The 20,460-nt window shown below is 42.8% G+C and overlaps 1 protein-coding gene across 2 annotated transcripts in view; it reads left to right on the forward strand.

The window, feature by feature from the left end:
- Window positions 1-228: 228 nt before the first annotated feature.
- Window positions 229-20,460, forward strand: part of MAP3K9 (mitogen-activated protein kinase kinase kinase 9) — a 91,352-nt gene continuing 71,120 nt past the window's right edge. Inside the window, exons 1-2 of one of the 2 annotated variants that reach the window (XM_004451996.5) lie at window positions 229-871; window positions 7,850-8,263. In XM_004451996.5, the coding sequence (XP_004452053.1) occupies window positions 466-871; window positions 7,850-8,263 (820 nt within the window). In that variant the 5' untranslated portion in view covers window positions 229-465. The remainder of the gene's footprint in view (window positions 872-7,849; window positions 8,264-20,460) is intronic. The other variant, XM_004451997.5, reaches the window with a different exon arrangement.

The following is a 20,460-nucleotide window of genomic DNA, read 5'->3' on the forward strand; positions in this document are numbered from 1 at the left end:
GCGGGCTGGCGCGGGGGGCGGCCCGGGCGCTGGGCAGCCCTGCCCTCTCGGATCCGCAGGGCTGGGGCGGAGCCAGGCCCGCGTCAGGTGGTCCCGGGCGTGCGGGCCGCGCTGGGGGCGGGGCGCGGCGCGGAGACGGGAGCTGCGGGCGGCGGGCGGCGTTGGACACCCGCCGCGCGAGAAGGTACCGGCGACCGAGGTGGCCGAGCCGCCCCTGGGCGCCGGAGCGGGCAAGCGGGGGCTGCGGCCCGCCGCGCCCCGATGCTGCCGTGAGCTCTGCCGCTCGGCGCACCTCGAGCGCCAGCGCGGGCCCGCCGGTGCACCCCGCCCCGCCAGCCGGGCCCTACCTGCGGCCGCCGCCGCCGGGGGAGGGGGTCCCCCCAGCTCTGCCGAGCCGCATGAACAATAGGCAGCGGCGGCTCTTGCGGGCGGCGGCAGCCCCGCACCCTATGGATCGGCCGCTTCATGGAGCCCTCCAGAGCGCTTCTCGGCTGCCTGGCGAGCGCCGCCGGTGTCGCCCCGCCGGGGGAGGATGGAGCGGGGACCGGCGCCGAGGAGGAGGAGGAAGAGGAAGAGGAAGCGGCCACGACGACAGATCCCGGGGAGCTGATCTCCGACGCCCCGCTGCCCTACTGGACCGCGGTGTTCGAGTACGAGGCGGCGGGCGAGGACGAGCTGACCCTGCGGCTGGGCGACGTGGTGGAGGTGCTGTCCAAGGACTCGCAGGTGTCCGGCGACGAGGGCTGGTGGACCGGGCAGCTGAACCAGCGGGTGGGCATCTTCCCCAGCAACTACGTGACCCCGCGCAGCGCTTTCTCCAGCCGGTGTCAGCCTGGCGTCGAGGCCCCCAGTTGCTACCCGCCCATTCAGTGTAAGGCGAAGGAGGGGCGCGCGGGGGGGTTGGGGGGGCGATGATGCAGGCCCGGCTGGTGGTGAGGGGGTCTGTCGGGGAGGCGAGGGAGCTATTCCTGGGGTTAGTTTGGAGGTGGGGGTGGGGTGACTGACCTGGGTGTGGGTGTGTGCGCGCGCCGGTGCTGCAGGGACCATACTGGTGCGCTGGACAAGCTAGAGATTTCGCAGGCCCCGCCTGGGACCTCTGGCGTTTGGGCTTGTTAACCTTCAACTGACCACTTCAGCAGCGGCTTCCGATTTCTCCCCTTCCTGAAGTCCCTGCCTGAGCATCTCCCCCATTTCACCCTCAGTTCCCTGCCCACTCCAGTCTGGAAGGAGTTCAGGCAAGCCAGTGATTTCTGTCATTTCCGTAGCCCCCGAATCAGGGACCTTTGTCGACCACTTCTTCCGTCAGTTCTCCGCCCCCCCCCCCCTTTAAATGCATTTGCTTTGAAGGAGATGGGGGGTGTCTCCCGCTGGGCTGGGCCTTCAAGTCCCGGAAGCCTGCACCAACTCAAGGCCGAAGTGTCTTTGAAATGTCATATTGATTTCTTGGATCCTACTCTTGTATCCCAAAAGTTGTGACTTTAGGAATCTCACTGTTTGAATAATATGCTAGGAAGATAGTGGTAGGTGGAGAACTGATTAGAGAAGGAAGAGTATGCCATTCCTCCTTGAGAGAGCTGGAGTTCAAAGCGCCTCAATTCCAGTCCCTTGACACCCAGGCTGTTCAGACAATACATTTTTTCCCTTTCTCTGCACACTAGATCCTTGCCTATTTTTGGAGCTGGCCAAGTCTCAGGTGAACTGTGCTCAGGGGTCATTTACAAGGCCTTTCCCCCACTGTCCTGGTTTTCATGTTTCTCAGGGTCCCCTGGCCTATCATACCCTGTATATGAAATTTTCTTTGATTTTTCAGAGGAGTTAAATTACCTTTCGAATTACTAAATCAGTTCGTTGGTGTTTTTTGTTTTGTTTTTAGAAGGATGTAACTATCTCTTAGTGCAATTTAGACTATTTTGTGTTGAAGATTTTCATAATTGCTTGCCTATTAAAAAGGTATTGTTAATCATATTTATTAGTTTATTCCATATTTTGTATGCTTTACATCGTAGTTAATTTAAAAAAAAAATCATTACCAAAGACCAACCTTAAACACTGAGTTTTTAAATTTCATTTGTTACAGTTATCTGTTTGAGCCTAACACTGTAACTTACTTTCACCAAACAATTGTGTCACTTTTTCTTTAGAGATTTTTTTTAAACACTAGCACTTCAGATCAGAATTCTAATGGCTTTTTTCTGCTTCTCTTTTTTATTGGGGTTTTGACTGTCAAATTGTTGTTGAAATCTTTAGGTCCTTTATTTCTCTTTCTGTTTTCCTATTTCTGCATGTTGATCTTTGTAATGCCTGGACGTAGCAAAATACTTTAAATTGCTGCCAGGTGCTACATCTTTTTTGGTGATGGTACTGGGAATAAATTCCTCAAGGTGAAGGCTAAGGGTCCTGGCCTTCTGAAATAGAGATGAAGATAAACTTGGTCATATATTGGAAGAACTATGAATGGCCTGGCATGTTAGAAAACACTGGTGTATTTTTAAGCCATCGAGTTTGGAGCTATTTGTTACAGCAGCCCTGGGAAACAAATAGAACAGATATTATTACTAGCATCCCCATTTACAGAGGGGGAAAGCCGAGAAACTAGAGCAAAGTCCAGAGTCAGCACATTTAGCCAGTGAGCTACCTGATCCACTGAAAAGCACAGGGTATTTTAAAAAGTAAGTCAGGTTTCGAGCTGTTTTGTGGGTGAAGCTTTGTCATTTTTCAGGGACAGCTAAAGTCAGAGTAGAAGAGCAATGTGAGAATCATGAACAGAAACTCAATTTCCTTAGTATCTTGGGCTTGGCTCTCAGAGCGGTGAGGTGTGACTGTGACTTTGGCCAGAAGGACGCGTCCATGGCATTTGAAGGTCCTGACAGGTTTTTTAATTTGGTCTCATCAAGAGCTCTAATCTTGACTGGAATTAATTCTTCATAGTTCAGAAAATTTAGTTTCAATCAAAAATGATTTATTGAGTACCTAGTGAGTGATAGATACTATGTTAGGTACTAGGGATAAAGAGATGATAAGATAAGAATATACTCATATATCATATGAGGGAGATTGATGATGTAAGTATATAATTTCAGTGCAATGCTCTGATAAAAATGAACATTGCTGACATATGTGCCTCGGATCTATATGCATTGTCCACCAGTGTAGTTAGTGCCACTCAGAAAGTAAAGGTAACTGGCAGCCTTGTCTCCAAAGACTTCTAATAAAAGCAAGTCACTAACAACTCTTCCTAGAATAATCCTTTTGAACTTCCCATCTGGGGCAGGTGAATAGAGGACACTGAGCCAAGCAATAATACTCAGTTTTAGTTTTCAATATTGATTTTCAAAGGGAAAATTTTTGTTTTCAAGCTTTATTTCAAGTAGAAGACAAAGAAAAAATACAGTAGTGTTATTATAAACCACCTTACATTTATACAGGGCTTTTATACCCTCCATTGTAGACACTAGAGTTTAGCTCTCCATGGAGCTGACAAATATAAATAGCCAGGAGCTTGCTCATCTTCTTTATTTTAGTGAAAGATGAAAAATGTACAGTCCCAAATTTATCATCTCAGGAGATGCAATCCCAGGGATTAAAGAGAAAACAGTTTCCCTTTAAACTGTCTTCAAGCAGGGCACAATTTATTGGTGATTACTAATTGATATTTTTTCTCCCTACATCCACTAGTATATAAGGATGCATTTTCAGATACACTTAAGATTTTTAAATGAGTGAGGTATGTACATACATTTGACCATACCTACCAGAATGTGTCTATATATAGTTTTCAGATAAGAGGGAATACCATCGTGATTCCAAAAAATGAAAGAAAGAAGATTTTGTTCCTGATATTCCTGGAAACCCTTCCACAGAAACTGAAAAATGTACTGCCTGTGACTTGACCTGATTCTTATTTAAAACCAGTTCTTGATGGGAGTGGGGACGGGAAGGAGAGCCCCACATACTCAGCTACAACTGACGATCTTGTTCCGACCCAAAGGGACTTAGCAAGGAAGGAAATAATCTTTTTTTTTTCTTCTTTCTATCCTGGTTCTGTCTTCTGTCTGAAAAGTATATTCTAGACTACTCAATGATTGGTCTATATTTTCTTAATGAAATAGCAAGCTTTTATGTTCTACTGTTGAGAGGGCTTGTTGCTTTGTCTTCCCCACGTAAGTTTTCTGTCACTGTGAAATGCCATCTGAGGAGCTGTCTTTTCAGCACCCTAATCAGAATTCTGTCTTAAATCCTCATGCATTTAAGTAAATGTTTAATACTTAGTCTATGTTCAAAACTATGCTTTGAACTAGAGGAAAGAAAGAAGAGTACAAGAGGAAATAAGACAGTTAATTCCCTTAAGGAGAATTCAATTCTGTTAAGAAAATAAGATGCATAAATATGAATTTGTTAAATAAACATAGATGTTTTCATCAGTGTAAAAGCTAGTTTTAAAAAAAAAGAGACTGCTCTTTCCTCCATGAGCAGGGAGATTCTTAATGTAACTTATGTATTTCTCCAAGAGGTTTCTACTTTCTCTTGAACAAAGGCATATTTTTCTCATTCATAAAGATGAGATCAAGCAAGAATCGGTAATCAGTCACGATTCATTTTAAAATCCAGAAATACCCAACCTATTTTAAGCAGACAGGGATTTAGCATAGGAAATTAGGTGCTTCCGGAAGTGTTGGGAGAGCTGGAAAAAGATGCTCCCAGCTGGACCTCTGGAAATGACTCCCAGAACAACATTGCAGAACTGGCCCACCGGGGAGTTGCTACTTCTGTAACTGGGAAGGTACAGAATCAGGATCTGCCACTGAAGCTTTTGACTTCGGGAAGACACTTTTGTAGCTGCAGTCGAAAGGCTAAGCCACCTTCCTCTCCACATCTATTGAGCTGCTGATTGGGCACTGACATGCTGTTGTGGGAGAACCCCACTTCTCCGCAGCCATGCTTGCCTGGAGAAGCAGCAGGAAAGATAGTTCGCATCTTACATCTGCCTTCCAGATTGTGTGCATCTAATTGGCAGAATCTAATATGTATCTAGAACCCTAACTGTGAAGGTGTCTGGGAAATATAGTTTTTAGCTCTCTAGCCTTATTCTACCAAAGGCATGCTAGAGAAATTTTGGAATGGATGCTAATTGTTAGTCTATCATACCTGCCACTCCATTTATTCTTTAGAAAGACTGTTGGAGGAGGTGATAAACTTTTGAACAGTTGGAACGTTTGCGTCAAGACGAGCTATACTCTTTGTATACCGAAAGCCAGTCCACCTAGTTTTTCCTATGAGTTTCTTTTGTGCAGATTGCCAGTTGTGTTGCAATATAAAAATGACCTGTTAGCTCTAGATAGGATACAAGAACTATAATTAAGCAAAAGCAGATTTTTGAACACTACCACTATCTGAGTGGAGAGTGAAGGAGTCATGGGGCTGGCTGAGGGAGGAAGGGAACAGCCAGCAGTGGGCAGTTCTCTTTTGGTTTTGCCAAAAGTTCCCAAATATATCTTTGCTATCTTATTGTTTTAACAAAGGGTGACGGCTTTCTGTATTTGCTTTACAAAATCCAATAAAATTTTCTTTTGCAGACCCAAGTTTGGTTTATTTTCTATTGTCATAGATTTCTCTTTCTTTTTTTCTCTCCTTTTACTTCAGCTGCCTGTTGCTAATCTACTGAATGTTTGGTGTGATGAGTATGGTGGTGAATAAGGCAGGCACAGTCTCTACCCTTGTAGATTTTGTAATCTAGCAAGTATGTCAGGCCATTGAGCAAGAATTATAACCTGAATGAGCCTTGCAAAATAGAGAATGTTTCGGAAGTGTTTGATGGGGGCCTGACCTCATTTAGTCTGGGGATTAGGAAAAGTTTCTCTATGGAAACAGTATTTAACCTGAGACCTGAGGGATGAGTGTGAGTCAGCCAGGTAAAGACAAGAGAGACTGGAAAGAGAGAGAACAGAGATTCAGGAGAGAAAAATAAAATAGCACTCTACTTATATAGCACTTAGCACCATATGGAGCCCAAGATTTGTAATCACCTGGTAGCTATTATTATCCAGGCATGAAATTCTTTTCAAACAGAGCTAAAGTTATAATCAAGTGCTTCAGGGGGCTGCGCTTCAAGAAAGATGCCCCTAGGCGTTTCCTTCTCTGTATTGTGGTCACTAGGTCCTGGTAGAACCAAGTTTAGAACCCCAGATTTACGCTGGGCTTACGGTCTTCACTGCTGCTGAGGTACAGAGCCCCGAGCTTTCAGGCCTGGCATACCGCAGAGGCCTCTTTGTGGCTCCTTTCACTGCAGGTTCTCTGTCCTCCATGATACTTTCATATGGCAGCCAGAGTTGGTTTCGTTTCTGAATCACAGTCTTCTTGAGTACACAAGACTCTTTAACATGGACAGTATGAGGTGCAAGCCCCACATAATGGCCTTAAAAATATTTCACGACGAGGCTGCCACCAACAAGGCTTTTGAGCCTCATCCTCTACCCTAATGCCTATGACCCAGCCACACAAGACTCCCTGAAGTTTCTAATATACTCAGATTCTCTTGCCGCATGATCTTGCTCATGCCCTTCCCTCTGCCTGAATTGTCCTTCTCTGCCCTGATGGCCTACATTGCTTGATGAGAGCCCTCCCACATATTCTTTTTTTTTTTTTTTAAGGTATCAGGGAGGGGCCAGGGATTGAACCCAGGACATTTTATGTGGGAAGCTGGCACTCAATCACTGAGCCACATTGACTTCCCTGTGTTGGTTTTTCCATTAATTTCCTGGTTGTTCATTTTTGTTTTTTTTTCAGGAGGCACCAGGGACCGAATGGGACCTCCCATGTGGGAGGTGGGGGCTCAACTGATTGAGCCACATCTGCTCCCCCTCCCACTCATTCTTTATGGCTCATTCCATATGTTGCCTTCCCTGAAACTCCTTTCCCCATTCACCCCTGTTCCACTGTGGAAGTCGGTGATTTTCCTAATACTCTGATCAAACCTCTATGAAAGCTCGTCTCATACTATGGTTTGGTTGTTGTGTGTCTGCCTTAGCACCAGATTGTGTGCCTCTCACCACCCAATATATAGTAAAAATTGGGTAAGTCCTATAAAAATGATCTCCTTCAATGTTTCCTTTAGATAAAGTGGTTGGTTGTGGTGTTGTGGAAGTTGAGAGAGGTTCAGTTATTTGCATATAAAAAAGCCAGGACTCAGGAATGATTTTGAGAAGGAAAAATGATGTACTGATGGCCGGCCGGGCTCCGGAGCTTTCTGTGTCAAACCTGGGCCCTGAACAAGAACTTTGAATTCCTTTTATATGGAGAGGAAGGGTCAAATTGTTCTTTGTTTCAGTCCTCAGTAGGCTTGAATTAGCATGTATCGTCCACATCCTGGGAAGCTTTTAGCATGGATCTTATACATTCTAGGTAAGCCTTTAGCACATTTGGTTTGCATTTTTCCTGAATATTTAAAGTTTATAGAGTTTGCATTTGCTAAACTGTTTCCTGGGACTGGAGTCATTGCCATGGTCACCAAGGGCAGAACTGCAGCCTCTTACCGTCCCACACCCACAAGTCACAGACAGCTTAGGTTATCTACAAAGAGGTGAAGAGCCTCCCACCCATAGCCCACATCAGTGGTGCAGGGTTCTGCATGATGTTCCAAGTGGAATTTATTTAATGAATACTTATTGAGTGCCTACTATGGGATAGTCAGTAAAGACAATAAAGTAATCACAGTTCCTGAACTTATGGGTTTACCTTGTAATGGGGGGCGGGTGAGCCAAGTGAACAGACAAATTGCTGTGTTTACCCATCTAGGATGGTTAAATGGTGTTTCCAGAATGTTTTTGACTTCTGTTTTCCTTCTCTTTCTCAGTGTTAGAGATTGATTTTGCGGAGCTAACCCTGGAAGAGATTATCGGCATCGGGGGCTTTGGGAAGGTCTATCGTGCTTTCTGGATAGGGGATGAGGTTGCTGTGAAAGCAGCTCGCCACGACCCTGATGAGGACATCAGCCAGACCATAGAGAATGTTCGCCAAGAGGCCAAGCTCTTCACTATGCTGAAGCATCCCAACATCATTGCCCTTAGAGGAGTGTGTCTGAAGGAACCCAACCTCTGCTTGGTCATGGAGTTTGCTCGTGGAGGGCCTTTGAATAGAGTGTTATCGGGGAAGAGGATTCCCCCAGACATCCTGGTGAACTGGGCTGTGCAGATTGCCAGAGGCATGAACTACTTACATGATGAAGCAATTGTCCCCATCATCCACCGTGACCTTAAGTCCAGCAACAGTGAGTATAAACAGCTGGGGCTGGAGGGGTTAAGAGCAGTTTCAGACTTAGCCTGTGGTTGTAGTTGGAGGCGATTTCAAATGGAATCCTAGTGAATTGTGAAACTCCTTGCTTGAAAGCATTCCATCTTTGAGTTGAGATGTGGGGGTAGAAAGGGTGCCAGGAAAAGCTGGTTTAGGAAGAGAGTAATGAGGCACCTGAGGAGAGGGGAGAATTCTAAGCTCATATTAACAGTCAGATTTGGGAATGTGTAATTCTGATGTATTATGCAGGAAAACATACAGACTTATTTTTCCACTGAGAGAAGCACTTCTGTAATCATGAAAGGGATTTCCCTCTGGGGTGGAATAACAGGTAAAACAACCCTACACCACCTATGAACACCTCAAATTGAGGTACCAATCAGAGAAGAGACTATAAGAAGAGATGTATTTTTTAATTTGTGAAGCAGGCTTAGCTAATGATGTCAATTTGGAGAGCACAACCTGGTTGGGGGTATTACAGACATCCAGGCAGCCTGGGGGTGGGATGACTTAATTGCCGTAACTGCTGGGTGTCTAATAGCAGGGAATTGAGGAGTAACTGTCTATCAAACACCCAGAATTCATAAACTGGTTTGTAAAACAAGTTTTAGACATAATTAAGTGGTGAAGTTGGAGAAACTTCAGTTTCTCACCTTGGCTGAATCAGAAGGGTCTGGGAATGCTTCTTTTGTGTGGTAATTTGTGCTCTTTTCCCTAAACTGAGCAATAGAAAGGATACTGTTGCTTATGGTATATGCCTAACATCACTTTGAGCAACCTTTCCCAGAGAAGGGGACATTTGAGTTGAAGGACTTTGGTGGTGGCCTGGGCCTCAGGGACTTTGCTCTCTCTGGATCCTTTGCTTTGAGCTAAGGAATCCTTCAGACTTGGTTTCATTCTGAGCTATTTCTCTTGACAGTATTGCCAATATATACTTATTTTTTTAAAAGTATTTTTCATTAGAGAAGTTGTAGGTTTACAGAAAATCACTAGAGCTTTCCCTATTAACACTTTGCATTAGTGTTGAAATTTCACTGCAATTGATGGAACATTATTATTGTTATAATTATGCTATTAACTATAGCCCATAGTTTACATTAGGGTTCAGTGCATTGTGCAGTTCTTTTTTTAAAAAAATTTATTTTAGAAATAGATACACACCATAAAATTTCCACTTTTAACCACATTCAAGTATATAATCCAGTAGTGTTAATTGCATTGACTATCTTGTGCTACCATTACCACCATCTATTACCAGAAATTTTCTGTCATTCCAAATGAAAACTCTTATTTCATTTATCTACCCCCCAATCTTTGTTAATTTCTTCCTTAAGCTTGCTTTGGATTTAGTTTGCTTGTCTTTTTATAGATTCTTCTGTTGTGAGGTTAAGTCTCAGATTTGAGACCTTTCTTCTTTTTTAATGTAAGTGGTTAGAGATGTAAATTTCCATCTCAGCACACTGCCTTTGCTGCATCCCACAACTTTTGGTGTGTTGGTTGTGTTTGCATTTTCAATTGCCTCAAGGTATTTCCTAATTTCCCTTATGATTTCTTCTTTGACTTATTGGTTGTTAAAGAGTGCATTGTTGAATTTCCACATATATGTGGATTTTCCGGTGCTCTCTCTCTTATTGACTTGTAGCTTTATTCCATTGTGTTCAGAGATGATACATTGTATGATTTCGATATTTTTTATTTTATTGAGACCTATTTATTGATATAATTTATTGAATTTTTGTGACCTAACATATGATCAGTCCTAGAGAATGATTCATGTGCATTCAAGAAGAATGTGTATTCTGCTTCTGTTGGGTGAAGTGTTCGTTCTATTCATGTCTGTTAGGTCTAATTGTTTTATAGTAGTGTTCAGGTTTCTGTTTCCTTACTGATTTTCTGTCTAGATATTCTCATTATTGAAAATGGTGTATTGAAGTCTCTTACTATGAATATAAAACTATTTCTCCCTTCAAATCTGTCAATCTTTGTTTCATATATTTTGGGGCTCTGCTGTTAAGTGCTTATATAATTATAATTGTTATGTTTTCTTGTTCAGTTGACCCCTTTATCACTATATGTGACCTTTGTCCCTTGTAATAGTTTTTTACTTAAAGTCTATTTAATCTGCTATTAATATAACTACCCCAGCTCTATTTTGGTTACTATTTGCATGGTATATATTTTTTTCCATCCTTTCACTTGCAACCTACTTGAGTCTTTGAATTTAAGGTGAGTTTCTTTTAAACAGTCTGTAGTTGCATCATGCTTTTTATTCATCTGCCAATTTCTGCCCTTTGATGGGAGAGCTCAATCAATTTGCATTTAAACTAACTGTTGATAATGGAGTACTTTCTTATGCTATTTTGCAATTTGGTCTTTATATGTCTTTTACCTTTTTTATTCTTCAATTTCTGTTAATGCCTACTTTCATATGTATTTGGTTTTTGTATTGTATCATTTTGAGCACCATCTCATTTCTGTCTGCATATATTTTTCATGTATTTTCTTTGTGGTTACCATGGAGCTTAAATTTAACATCCGAAATGTATAACAGTCACATTTAATTTGATACCAGCTTAACTTCAGTAGCATGCACATCTACTGTTCATTTACCCCTCTGCCCAACCACCATTTTATTGTGCTTGTTAAAAAATGTATCTTTATATATTGTATGTCCAAAACCATAGACTTATCATTGCTTTTAATGCATTTGCATTTTTGAACTTAAAAGAAGTAAAGGGGAGTTACGTATCAAAAAATACAATATGGTAGTACTGGCATTTATAATGACCCATGTTTACTTTTACTGGTCATCTTTCCCACTTTGATCCACTGCATAGCATCTTTTACTTTCATTTGAAGAACTCCCTTTAGCATTGCTTGTAAGGCTAGTCTAGTGGTAATGGAATCCCTTAGCTTTTGTTTATCTGGAAATGTCTTATTATTTCCCTTGTTTTTTAAAGAAAATCATGTTGGATATAAAATTCATCATTGGCAATTGTTTTCTTGCAACCGTGCCTTCTTGACTCCATGGTTTTGATGAGAAATTGGCACTCAATCTTATTGGTACTCTCTTGTGCAAAACTCATTGGTTTACTCTTACAGCTTTCAAGAGCTCACCCTGTCCTTGGCATTCAACTTGTTTGACTGCTATGTGTCTTCGAGTTTATACTGTTTAGGGTTTGTTGGGCTTCGTGAATATGCATGTTCATGTCTTTTGTTAAATTTGGGAAGTTTTCTGTCATTATTTCTTTGAATATTCCTCTGACCCTTCCTCTCTCTCTCTTCTTCTGGATCTCCCATAATGCCTATGTTGGTATGCTTGATGATGGTCCACAGGTTTCTTAGGTTCTGTGCACTTTTTAAATATCCTTTTTCTTTCTGCTCCTCAAGCTGAGTCATTGAAATTGTCTTGTCTTTGAGATTCTTCTATTCTTTATTCTGCCAGCACTAATCTGCTGTTGAAATACTCTAGGTTATTTTTCATTCAAGTTATTGTGGTCTTCAACTCCAGTATGTCTGTTTGATACTTTTCAAAATGTCTAGCTCTTTATTGAGCAGCTTGTGTATTTCATTCATTGTTTTCCTGATATCCTTCGATTCTTTCTCTTTGTTTTCCATTATTTCCCTGAGAATATTGGGGAATTTTTAGAATGTATTTTAATTAATTAATTTTTAAAAATGTAATCTTTTTTTTCCCTCAAGATTTATTTATTTATTTATTTCTCCCGCCCCCGCCCCAGTTGTCTGTTCTCTGCGTCGTCTTTGTCCGCTTCTGTTGTTGTCAGCAGTGTGGGAATCTGTGTTTCTTTTTGTTGCGTCATTTGTTGTGTCAGCTCTCCGTGTGTGTGACGCCATTCCTGGGCAGGCTGCACTTTCTTTCACACTGGGCGGCTCTCCTTACGGGGCACACTCCTTGTGTGTGGGGCTCCCCTACGTGGGGGACACCCCATGTGGCATTGCACTCCTTGCGTGCATCAGCACTGCGCATGGGCCAACTCCACACAGGTCAAGGAGGCCCGGGGTTTGATCTGCGGACCTCTCATGTGGTAGACGGACACCCTAACCACTGGGCCAAGTCTGTCTCCAGTTACTCAACCCTTTAACTGTTTTCTAGAGTTTTTAGGAAGATGGCTCTGCTGCTTTTTGATAGTTGTTCTAAGGTTCTGTGGGAGAGCAGAAACCTGGAGCATCTTACATCACCATCTTGGCTGACTGTTACACCCAAAATTTTGTTGTTAAATTATGTAAGTAGTGTGTGTTTAGTGTAGAAAAATGAGAAAGTGTAGATAAAATGAAGAGAAAGAGAGCCCATGCTGTTATCTTTTAGAGTGAACAACTATTATATTTAGTATATTCTTCCAGATATTTTTAACTACATAAATTTTATATATATGTATATGTAAATACATATCTAAATAAACTTGCTTTCCAGTGTACTTTTATTTTTTATTTTTAAAAATTTATTCTCCCTCCCTCATTGTTTGCAGTCGCTATCCGCTCTCTGTGTCCATTTGCTGTGTGATCTCTGTGTGTGCTTGTCTTCTCTTTAGAAGGCCCAGGGAACCAAATCTGGAACCTGCCATGTGGGAGAGAGGTGCTCAATCGCTCGAGCCAGGTCAGCTCCCTGGTTTGTTGTGTCTGTCATTGTCTTTCCTCTTTGCGTTTCTTTGTTGCATCATTTGTTGCATCAGCTCTCCGTGCCTGCCCATCACGCCAGTTTGCCTTCTCCAGGAGGCACCAGGAACTGAACCTGGGACTTCCCATGTAGTAGGCGGGAGCCCAATCACTTGAGCCACATCTGCTTCCCTAATGTACTTTTAAATAACCCTTATAGCCCTTATCTCTTCTACTGTACCCTCAATCTTAATTATATAAATATTTATCCTTGCAGGAGTATGGGACATTGCATAGGGACACTGCATACATATTTTTCATGTAATACATATAAAGGATTTAAGTTACCTAAAATACAAACCTGGTTTCTCTTTTCCTTTGCCATGGTCCTGTATCTTTACCCTATCACTATACCCATCCCTGCTACAAAATTATATATTTTAAATGTATTAAATAAATTAAAACTTTTGTTGACCTCTTTTCAAAGTAACAGCTACCTAGAGACTGCTAACGGGGTAAGAAGAAGTAAATGTGTTTTACTATATATATAAGCAAATTGAATTTTGCTATGTATATGAGGTTTTGCCTTTTATGAGATTTGTGTTTTGGAGTCTGGGCTGATGGAAAACTACTTTTCCATGGTTCTGCTATTTGCAGGAGATGGCCAGCACCTGAATGTCATTCTTTTGTCTAGGGCAAAGCCCTGGTTCTTTTTTTGTCAGCAAGTGTATTAGGAATGTCAGTGGGGAGCCTTTTGATACAGTGTATTGTGGCAGGTGTTGGACTTGTATGAGGTGTAAGGAATTATCAAAAGTCCAGTCAGTAACTGCAAAAACTGCAGTAACTAATTTTCTTTCAATTCTGACTCTTAACTCCCTGAAGTTATGCTAGACCCCATAGATTAAGGGCAATCCTCTACAAGGTTGCCCTTATTTCAGAGGCCTAGGCTACTCACACTTCTGACCAGCTGGCTACAAATTCGGGGGTTCCCATCACCTCCTCTTCCGTTTGATAATTTGTTGAATAACTCATAAAACTCACTGAAAGTGGCTATACTTACATAGCTTTTTTTAGAGTAAAAGGATATAAATAAGAAGAAGCCAAAAGGAAAGAGGCATAGGGTAAGTCTGGGAGGTTGTCTCAAAAGCTAACTTTTGTGTCCTCTCTATGTGGAGTCTAGACATGTCACTCTCCTGGTACAGAGATGTATCTTCTCCGTCTTGGAAGCTCATCGAAGCTTTAAGTGTTTATATGGGGTTTTGTGTTTATGTAAGTTCTCCTTACTTAGGCATTTTTGGGGAATCAATGGCCATGTGGTTGAACTCACTCTGCAGCACCCCTCCCTTTCCACAGATTGTGGAGGTGGGCTGACATGATGTGCCTCAGGGCTCCAATTCCCCTAAACATATGGTTGGTCTTTCTGGTGTGTCCAGGCCCCACCCTAAGACTATAGGCATGACTGGTCCATCCTTGCCTACTCTTTAGCATATGAACTCTCAGGTGTGGTCCTGGGTCACCATGAATAACAAAAGATACTCCTACCATAGAAAATTGCATCAATTCAAAAGTTGCCTCCCTAGACATAACTGGGGACAAAGACCAGCCAAGTTTCCATTTTGTACAATAGAGCAATATTTTAAATGTCCCCATCAAGATGATTGATGTCCAGAAAAGTGCATGGTCCATTGAATTGCATGGTTGGTGCTGATGATGAGATGATACCTGCTGTAAAACTCCACAGTGACTTGTGGTGGCCCCAGACATTGGTCTGTGAATAGGTGTTTGACTGGGACAGTATATATTCAAGATGAGCCTTGAAGACACCATCATTCTTATTTCACTGTGGTGTGTGTGTTACTTGAGAATCATTTTAGAAATGTTGGGACACTTTTTGCACGTTGTCTCCAGTTTGGGAGTCTTAACTTTCTTTGTAGTTTGTAGATTGGGAGCACTGACCTTTCCCTTGGTCTTTCAAGACACTTTGAGTTTTGGTCAGTCTTTTGAGAACCTAATACTGGGAATTATATCCGATATTTGACTTTGAACCAGTATAGAAAAGAGTTTGTATATATGGTTTCATCTTATGTCTACCTTCCAAATCATGTGCATCTAATTGGCAGAACCTAATTTGTATTCAGAACCCTTATTTGTATGGGAGTCTGAGAAATGTAGGTTTTAGATTTCTGGTCTTTGTTCTTCCAAAAGGCATGCTAGAAGGATTTTATAATGGATGCTTAATACTTGTTTAAAACCTGTGGCTATAAACATTGATTTATGTGTGTCTGTTCCCATCAAATTGGGGAAAATCAGTTACTTGATTGATAGCCAAGGAGCTAGTGAAAGATGGTCCCTTAGTGGAAAGATTGCCCTTTTGGGTCTAGGCAGATGGATTTGAGGATTTTCTGTTGTAGGTAGCTTGGCTTGAAGGCTTATAGCAGGGAAGGGGACTTGGCCCAGTGGTTAAGGCATCGGTCTACCACATGGGAGGTCCGCGGATCAGACCCCGGGCCTCCTTGACCCGTGTGCAGCTGGCCCATGCGCAGTGCTGATATGCGCAAGGAGTGCCCTGCCATGCAGGGTGTCCCCCGCGTAGGGGAGCCCCACGCACAAGGAGTGCGCCCTGTAAGGAGAGCTGTCCAGTGTGAAAGAAAGTTCAGCCTGCTCAGGAATGGTGCCACACACACGGAGAGTTGACACAACAAATGTCGCAACAAAAAGAAACACAGATTCCCGTGCCGCTGACAACCACAGAAGCAGACGAAGAACAAGCAGCAAATAGACACAGAGAACAGACAACTGGGGAGGGGGAAGGGGAGAGAAATAAATAAATCTTAAAAAAAAAAGGCTTATAGCAGAGCAGCAGTAAGTAGTGGCCATAAAAAGTTAAATTAGTATAAAAATGAGATAATATAAAAAAAGCTTTGGAAAATGAAAAGCGTTACCCGAAGTGAATGTAATGTTTACATTTTAATTTTAATACTGTTAAGTAACTTCTTTCTTTCTCATAGAAAACACAGAAAATCATACAGGAGAAAACAGTTTCTCTCTTTTCATATTTTTCTGTGCTTTTGCACAGAGGAAAGAGCTGACCACTGTTCATAGGTGCTTCCTTTCCCCATTGCTGCCAGGCCTGGCAGGTGGCCTTGCTGCGGGAAGGTGCTCTGGTCATATGAATCATGATGGGCATTCGCAGTCAACCAAGGGCCGCCTTGGAGCTGAGCAAGGGGAGTTGGGGTGTCTCAGTGCCTTGCAGCTGCTTTGATTTACAGGACTTCGCTTGTTCCCGCCCACTTCTCTGAATCGGCCTAGGGCTTTGTCAGAGCTGGCTCAGGATCCGGCCTAAGCAGGTCTATTTGTGTGCCTCTGTGTCCCTACACCAACAGGATCACAGGCAGGCATGTGGTTAACCCCTCAGAGCTCCAGGAATCTCATCTGTACAATGTAGACAAAATAGAAAAGAGCAGCATTGTTTTAAGATGGTATAAAATTCTATGTGAAAATTAGCACTGCATTCAATAAATATGTGTTTAGCATCTTTTCCTGTTTCCAAGGAGTAGCTGGGGAGCAGCTTCTTTCCATTCCTTGTTATTTTAGTATTTAGTTGGTTTCCCATTTTAAAATGGCATGAGTATTCTAGGCAGAACTGAGCTGTCCCTCCCATGGAAATGTGCATATTTATTTCAGCTGAATCTGTGGAAAGGAATCAGAACCCACCAGCCCTTTCTAACTATACATGGGACTCTTGTGCGAATGGCTAATGCCTCTCTGTTCTCTCTGAATCGAACCTTAACTTGGAGTGTTTTCTCCAGAGAAGTACCGCTTTGTCTTGTCTGTTATGGCCTTTGGCCTGATTGCATGGGACAGCTGGCCAGTTTTATGACTCTGCTGGATTCCAGCTGATAATTAAAATGCTTTTGTTCCAGGAGGAAGGCAATAATTACTCTCCCTCATTTCTCCACTTTATCAGTCAGCTGCAGAGGTCAAAGGGAATGTCTTTTTTCACATCCTCCTCTTGACTTCCCCAAAACAACTTAGCATTCTTGTTGCAGTCTTTTTTTTTTTTTAAGATTTTATTTATTTATTTCTCTCCCCTTCCCAACTCCCCCAGCTGTCTGCTGTGTCCATTCGCTGTGGGTTCTTCTGTGACCGTTTCTATCCTTATCAGCGGCACCAGGAATCTGTGTTTCTTTTTGTTGCGTCATCTTGTTGTATCAGCTCTCTGTGAGTGTGCGGTGCCATACCTGGGCAGGCTGCACTTTCTTTCGTTCTGGGTGGCTCTCCTCATGGGGTGCACTCCTTGCGCATGGGGCTTCCCTGCGCGGGGGACACCTTTGTGTGGCACGGCACTCCTTGCGCGCATCAGCACTGCGCATGGGCCAGCTCCACACGGGTCAAGGAGGCCCGGGGTTTGAACCATGGACCTCCCAGGTGGTAGATGGACGCCCTATCCACTGGGCCAAGTTTGCTTCCCTTTTCCTTATCTTTTGATTCATGGTGATAGCGATAAATGTCCCTTCAATTTTCCCCCCAGTATTCATTCTTAGAGATGGGATGAAGAATAATCAGGTTTTATATTTGACTGATGCTTTAGAATTTTGAGTGCTTGTTTTAGACATAATTTTATTTGAAATAGTATCTATGTGAGGTACTGAAGGCAGAGGTGGTGGTATCCCCATCTGATAGTAGAAGAAACTGAGGCTCCGAGAAGTTTAATGCCTTACCCAAGAACATATAGCTAGAGAATGGTAGAGTCTGAACTCAAATTGTGGGCTCTTGAGCATTTGTGTGGTGATCTCTTTGTTCTGCTTTTTGGGAAGGGATTGCAGTTGGAGACCCATCCTTAGCAGTGTTCTGCCAGACAGATGTTGTACCTCTCCAGAGTCTGGGTGTGATGGGCTAGACCTTGACATCAAACCTGGTCTCAGAGACCTTTATGGGGCAGATCATCCCACATCTGGAATTACAGGGAAGGGCTCTGTATTAGTTTGCCAGAGGCTGCCAATGCAACATACCAGAAGTGGGTTGGCTTTTAAGTTTATTAAGGAAAAAACTTACTGTTCTGAGGGTACGAAAATATCCACATCAAGGCATCAGCAGAGTTGCTTTCTCACCAAAATCAGCTACTGGGTGATCCTGGTATCCTGCCATGTGGCAAGGCAACATGGTGGCTCTTCCAGTTTTTCCTGGAGCTCAGGGTGGGAGATCAGGCATCTCTCCCTGAGCCTCATCTCCTTGAGCCTCTCAGGGACTTACCTTTCTGCAGCTATAGGCAAACCTAGAGTCTTCTTTTTCACAGGGCCAGGTCAAAATGGCAGCTTCCTTTCTATGTATGTCTCTCTCTGCATCTTTGTTTATATAAGGCTCCATTAAGAGGGTGGAGACCCAACCTGCCTCACTGACAGTTCAATCAAAAGCGATCTAATCAAATGATCTCATCACAGTCCCTTAACCAAATCTAATTCAATCAAAGGAAGTCACCTCAACAATCTTTTTCTGGAATTCATCAAATTCACAATGCCACAGGCTTCTTTGCCATTCCAACCCAGGGACTCGGGCATCTCCAGAGTTGATGTCCTAAAATACACTAGAGCAAAGAATCAGTTTCTCATTTATCCTTTTCCCATGGTCCCTTTGGAGGCACGATTTGAACCTCAACCGTCATTCTGTAGCCTCAGTTTAGCTCCTTGTTATTGTTTGTCCTGAGCCTAAATTCTTCTGAAGATCTCCAAAAGTGACGCATGGGACTCTTATTTTTGCTTGTGTTTGGGTTTTGGCTTTGATTTTATTTAAACAAGGGAAATAGCTATAAGTTTTAGATAAATCCACAGATGATTATTTCTCGAATTTTTTTTTTAATCCCCAAAAGGAACATAAATGTTAAAAAAGGGTTTGGACACATTATCTGCAGAACCCTGCGTCGCCATTTGATGCCCTGGCTTTCGATGCGGTGTCATCCTAGAGGCATTGCCCTCCTGGGGCATTGCCTTTGCAGCTAAGTTTGTAATTAGATCAGTGTAGCAACTCTAATTCCCCATGGAGGAGAGCATGTTTCGTGGTGCCCACTTATATTTTTAGGTTAATATCATGGAAGACACATTTGACTTTTCTCTGTTCATTCTTGAATTCTCCTATTTGGATTGATTACTGGTGGAACAGCACCCAAATGTTAATGAGTGAAACTTTCCAGCCTTTTCTTTTTCCTGCCTCAGGAAGAGGATGTTCACTTTGCTGCTACTGGCACTTTTGAGATTTTGTGATGTGAGCACTTTCTGGTAGAACTACTTTTTTAAAATGGAATTTTGAACTGAGAAGATGGGAGCCTCTTTGTTTAATGACAATGGGTGGGAGAAGAAAGTAGTATTTGAAAAAGTGTTGCAGTTGACCATTATAAGCCCTCTCGATGCTTGAGAAAAGTAAATAAAGAATCCGACTGATTTTTTATTTACTTTAGGTTGCAGTCTTAAAAAAATTTTTTTTGTTCCCAATTTGACACAGCACTGCCCAGTGTTCTAACATGTGAATTTATGCACATGACTCTAGGTTGCATGAGCTCTGAATTTGGCCATTTTTAGGTTCCTCAAAGCTTTTGGGTGCTTGATTTGATATTTATAAACTGGAGGAGAGGCTGGAGCTGGGAAGGTCACTGATAATGACCTTCCAGGAAGAGTAGGGATGTCCCTGCTCAGGGAAAAAGGATATATTCTAAGACTTTTCTTACATGGAGGATCCCTTGGAGGGCAGGAACTAATGTAGTAAACATTTCCCAGCAAGCTGTGGCTTTGCGCATTATATCTCCCTTTCCAGACAGGAGGGAAGGAAGGAATAGAGGTATGCCAGAAACTGAGGTATGCCTCTTGAGAATTTGTGTGTGGTTTGAATTTGCCTGCCCATAGTGAGATCCTTAACTCTGTTTAATGGGGAATAGGATTTGTAGAGGAGTCTTTGGAAGGAGACTGGGAAGGTGGAGGCACAGGTCTCATCTTAACTATTTCACTGGGCACAGAGGTGGGGGGAGGGAACTAGAAGAGACATCCATGGCATGGGCAGAAAGACACTGAGTCGGAACAAAGTTTGTCTTTGCTTGAGGAGGTGGTTGGGGTTGGTTCCTCTTTGCTCTCCGATGGAGAGATTGAGCAGTGATTCATAGGACACTTTAACCTCTGTTTCCTAGCTTTCTGGGGCTATCAAGGACTTGCGGTTCAACATGGCAACTCCAAGTGTTTGTGTCTTGTGTTTGGGACTTTCTTGTCTTGCAAGGTGATAGAATGAGAGTAGTTTCCATGGTGGGTTGTGCTGCTTCTTCCCCTATCCTCAAATCTTTTCTCCTCTGTGATGCCCTGGGCAAAGTACAGGTCAGTAGAGCCTAGAACATTTGCGTTGTCTGTGGGTTATGCTTCACCAATTTAATCATCCAGCAGGTATTAGTGGGAAATTGATGTGCCCCTTATTGTGTTAATGTTATAGGAAATGAGAAAATATTCTTTCCATGCTCGAGAGCCATGCTATTTAAACACATCACAAACAATCAGAATCATATGACACAATATGAAATAGTGTGCT

Source organism: Dasypus novemcinctus, chromosome 3 (assembly GCF_030445035.2).
Source record: "Dasypus novemcinctus isolate mDasNov1 chromosome 3, mDasNov1.1.hap2, whole genome shotgun sequence".
Lineage (NCBI taxonomy): Eukaryota > Metazoa > Chordata > Mammalia > Cingulata > Dasypodidae > Dasypus > Dasypus novemcinctus.